Source organism: Lolium perenne, chromosome 3, assembly GCF_019359855.2.
Source record: "Lolium perenne isolate Kyuss_39 chromosome 3, Kyuss_2.0, whole genome shotgun sequence".
NCBI classification, from domain to species: Eukaryota; Viridiplantae; Streptophyta; class Magnoliopsida; order Poales; family Poaceae; genus Lolium; species Lolium perenne.
The window spans coordinates 24,756,295-24,761,035 of NC_067246.2; the positions used below are offsets into that span (position 1 = coordinate 24,756,295).

Sequence of the window (4,741 nt, forward strand, 5' to 3'; positions counted from 1 at the left end):
CGTTTTCCTGAAGATATGCGCGCCGCACGCGCAGTTGCATGAGCCTTTGAGTGGCCTTTTAGGATCCTGTTCGGTTATGTTTGTAAGTTACCTCTCCTTTTTCTCAGGAGCGTAAATTTCAGTGGAGTCCTGCAAGCCGCTTATCTGACAGAAACTTCAGAAGATGCATGTACTACATTACAAAGATTCAACAACTGACGACGAACAACGGGCAATTCTTTCTTCAGAATCAGACCATCCCCAGAATTCCTCCGTACATGACAGGTCAGGGAATGAAGCTTCAGTTATGTAACAAGCTTTGGATGCAGCATGCGTGACCACTTGCAGCATTCATGCAGTTGCCAAAACGGAATGGGCACACATAGCATAGCACAAATGCATCGAATCTACACACTAGATAGCTAGCTAGCTGCAAATAATTCAGTTGGAGCATGAGAATACAGCATATATACGCCGAATGCATGTGTATGCACTATGCAGATAAACGCTAGGATATCTCTAGCGTTAGTTAGGGTGATGAAATATTCGCACGCAAAGGTGCAGTGATCTGCCTAGTTATTGACCAAGGCCGGTTAAATAAACACAACTCTTGCTTAATTTAGTTGTTGGCGTCAACCAATATGGCACTTTTGATACTACTAGGAAACGATTGGTTTTCATGGTTTCCCATTTTTTTTTCACTTTTCAAGGAACTTCTTAGAAAGGAAAAAAAACATCAAAATGGGGTGTTTTTATTTATAAATGAAATACAATCCTTAAAAAAACCTTTTTATGGCATTCCATGTACGAAAATGACCAAAGGTTTCACTTCCACTACAGGAATGGCCGAGGTGCCAACGGCCTGGTCCTACGCCGAGGGCCAAAAATCGGGGTCGTCGGCATATGCTTAAAAAAATTCACATGTATATACAAGTAATGTTCATGTATTTTAAAAGAAATTTTAAATTTTCACCGGCCTTCCGTGGTGAATGATACAGAAATGGAGTTCCTGGAGTGGTCCTCCGCAATATTTTCCAACTCCAACGTCGAGGCCTTGGTCGTGTCGGTAGCGAACGTGCTGTTCGTGTTTGTGCCGGAGCCGGAGACGGACCCGGATGCCACGGTGCTCATCCACCGGCCTACCCGGCCGTGGATCGCCGGCTTCCCAGGCTTAGGCAGCGTGAAGGAGTCGCTGGACAGCATGAGGTGCACGCTGTACATGTCCGGCCGGTCCGACACGAGAGCCTGGCAGCACAGCAGCCCGAGCTGCACGCACAGCGCCGCCTCGTCGGCTTCCCAGGCGCCGGAGAGGTCCGGGTCCATGATCTCCACTGACCGTTCTTGCTCCCACAGCTTCCATGTCTGAACATGTCACAGAGATAATTTTAGCACATCACATGACACTGTTGTAATCACCCTCTTTTCACATCAGAAAAGCTTATGCAATCCTTTTTTCAAAAACAAGAAATGCTCACGTGATTCAACAAGTCCACTTTATCAGCGTCGAGATGCCGGTCGATGTTCTTCCTCCCGCTGACTATCTCCAGCACAAGCATCCCAAAACTGAAAACGTCTGTCTTCGTCGATAGGTACCCGTTCATCGCGTACTCTGGAGCCATGTAACCACTGCAATTGCATCACCTATCAGCATTTACACAACCGTTAGATTTAAATTTTTGAATGGAGGATGTTGTGGCGCTCACTATGTGCCGGATATCCTGAAGGTGTTTACGTGCGTGGCGTCTTCGAGAAAGAGCCTCGCCATGCCGAAGTCCGAGATCTTTGGGTTCAGCTTGTCGTCTAGGAGCACATTGCTGGCCTTGATGTCCCTGTGGATGATCTTCACCGGGGATTCTTCGTGGAGGTAGAGGAGGCCCTTTGCTAGCCCGAGGATTATTTGGTAACGTTTTGGCCAATCAAGCTGCATCCTCTTCTCCCTGTCTGAAAATATTCTATTTAGTAAATGCAGGTTTAGATAACAGAGCAGTTCTGTTTTTTTAGAAGATCCAGAACATTTCCTCTATGTTCTATATACTGGTAACTTTGCAGGAATCGTTTCAAAAAAAAAAACTTTGCAGGAATTGATTGTTATGCAGCTTCTTATCAATCTACAAATTCAGAGTAATTCTGTTAAAGCTTATGTTACTTAACACATGCTGCCAAATGTTTAAATTTTTTCGACAGTGTAGACTCAGATAGCACATTATTTTTGAGGGAAAAGTGTGAGAGAGCACGTGCGCTCTGCGCACCCTCACATTTTTTGACTTTCTCTTTTTTATATATCTCAAATTATCTAATATTTTGATTTGATTTTTTTGCAAGTCACTAAAAAATAACAAATGGAATGGGACAAAAATAGTTTGGAAACTTTTTGTGCAATTTCAAATTTCAAATTATTTAAAATTCAAAATAAATTCTTGAAATATATATATACACAATGAAATAAAAAATCCAAAATATTTTTTCCACATTCCAATTGTTATGTTTAAGTGATCTGCAATTTTTTTTGTTCAAACAATGTGTGGTGTGAGAGATACAAAAATAAGAAATTTTTTGAGAGGGGAACAAAAAGAATTTGCACGAATCTTGATGCAGTATCCACGGTATGGATACGGGTGCTCACCAAGCACCTGCTCCAAAAGTCCACTCTATTTTTGATCATTGCTTATAGAAGACAGTACAAACAGATAAGTGTATATTTTTTCTGCTATGCTTTTTTGCATAATGGCGTTATGGATTGTTTTACCTCTGTAAACTCAGATATAGCTTAGTGATTTTCTGTAATTAAGTTGCACCAAAACTTTGGGGAAATTTCAGTTGATGCTTTGCTAGTCTTCTGTATGTGCAAAACTGCATCTGCTTGCTGATAAGAAGAAATCCTAAGCAAGAAATTGTCTGGTCTGAATGTCTGATACATTTTTTGACAGCGGTCTGATGTGGTACCTTGCGGTTAAGAAAACAGGAGACTGATTTTGATACAGTCAAGGTCAATAATAAGTCATTTTATTATTTTCTCGAACGAACACGCAATTGACTGTGTGTCATTTTCTGATAGAAGGAAAAGGTCAAAAACTAATGCTTCGAAACAGCTGTCATGTACTAGTATTTGTGTCAAAGAAGTTCTATGTTCTGACCAAACTGCTACGCATGCAAGACTTTCAGAAGGATTCTCTGTTCCCCTGATTCATCCGGAGCCTAGCTCGGCGTTCAGTATAAGTAACAAGCTTTCTATCAGCAGCATGTATCGCCCTCAGCTCCTTTTCTAAAACATACTATCTTCGGCGAAGTATGTCACTTAGAGTGATTCAGATTTCCAGAATTCACTGAATTGAAACAGCTATTTGGTAATTTCGGTTTGCAGCCAAGTTTTGGGGCAACCTGTACTGTATTATCAATCAAACTCGGTTCGAGTCTGGATTGAGTTTCAGTTGTCACCGAATATTGTGCAGTGAGCAACGTATACTAGATGGTGGCAGCAATGACAAGAAGGGACAATTAAAAAAAAAGCAATGGCAAGAAAGGAGTGACGCACCGAAGAGGAAGTGGTCGAGGCTGCCGTTGGGGAAGTATGGGTAGACGAGCATCTTGTGTCCGGCCCCGGCCCCGGCGGCGGAGGAGGCGCAGCAGCCGAGGAGCGAGACGAGGTTGCGGTGCTGCACCTTGAGCAGCAGGCGCACTTCGTTGAGGAACTCCCGCGCCCCCTGCCGCGACTCCAGGGACAGCCTCTTCACCGCGATCTCCTGCCCGCTCTCCAACACGCCCTGCACGACCAGAGATCATCGAGGTGAAGGGAGCTGGGAGGAAGGGTCATGATTCATGCATGACGTGGGGAAGACGAGGAGCTTGCCTTGTAGACGGGGCCGAAGCCGCCGCGGCCGAGCAGGTTGCGGTCGGAGAAGCCTGCGGTGGCGGCCTCCAGCACGGGCAGGTCGATGAAGAGGCTCCACTGGCCGCCCGGCCCCGACGCGCCGGCGTCCCCAGCGCCTTCACTCTTCCTCCTCCTCCTCCGGCCGCCGCACCACATGCACACTCGCGACCACGGCGACGCGGCCGCCCGCGTCATCTAATCTAGCTAGCTAGCAAGCTAGTTACACCAGGCAGGCACCAGTAGACCACGCGCGCCGCCGGAGACAACAGAGAAAGACCTCGATCTCCTCGCGCAGGGGGCAAGCAAAAGAAAAGAAAAGAGCAGAGTAGAGTAGAGTTAATTAGCAACGTTGAAACTTCGACACCACCGGCCGGCGGCCTGGCCGCGAGGGAATGGTCGAAGGGGGGAAATTAGCTTGACGTCGTTGCATGCTACGTACTGGTACGCGGTTGGTTTCTGTGGCAGCGCAGATGAGTCGGAATTCAACGTCAACCTCGACGACGTACCACGGCCGGCAGGTAGTGCGTGGCTGTCGACTGTCGTGTCCGTCCGTGTACTGTGACGTCGCTGGCCGTCTCGACAGTCGCTGTCGATTGCAGTCGCAGGACGCGGTACGACTTCTTCTAAGTCTCCTCCTTTCACAGACGAGTTACGTTGGTAGCGCCGGCGCTCCTGTACATCGCCCGTCGCAGCACAGGAGTCTCGCACGGGAACTCCTCTAAGTTAGGTGTTGGCCGGTGAAGATCAGTCTATTTTATTCCTTCCAGGCGTTTCAAAGAACATAGATAAACTTTCCGCTAATACTACGATGCTGACCACGCGGCTTGTCTTGTGTAAAGCCATCCCACATATCTGAGATAGCTGTGAAGCTCAAAGTCTCGAGGTTGCTGGCAT

General features: G+C 46.6%; 1 protein-coding gene across 1 annotated transcript; it reads right to left on the reverse strand.

Annotated features, from left to right (window-relative positions):
- Nucleotides 1-709: 709 nt before the first annotated feature.
- On the reverse strand, nt 710-4,286 carry LOC127340960 (cysteine-rich receptor-like protein kinase 44). Its single transcript, XM_051366728.2, has 5 exons — nt 3,827-4,286; nt 3,512-3,740; nt 1,683-1,920; nt 1,455-1,605; nt 710-1,341 (listed from the first exon to the last, which is right to left on the reverse strand). Exons 1-5 carry the CDS (start codon nt 4,040-4,042, stop codon nt 949-951), a joined length of 1,227 nt encoding a protein of 408 aa, XP_051222688.1. The 5' UTR covers nt 4,043-4,286; the 3' UTR covers nt 710-948.
- Nucleotides 4,287-4,741: the final 455 nt, after the last annotated feature.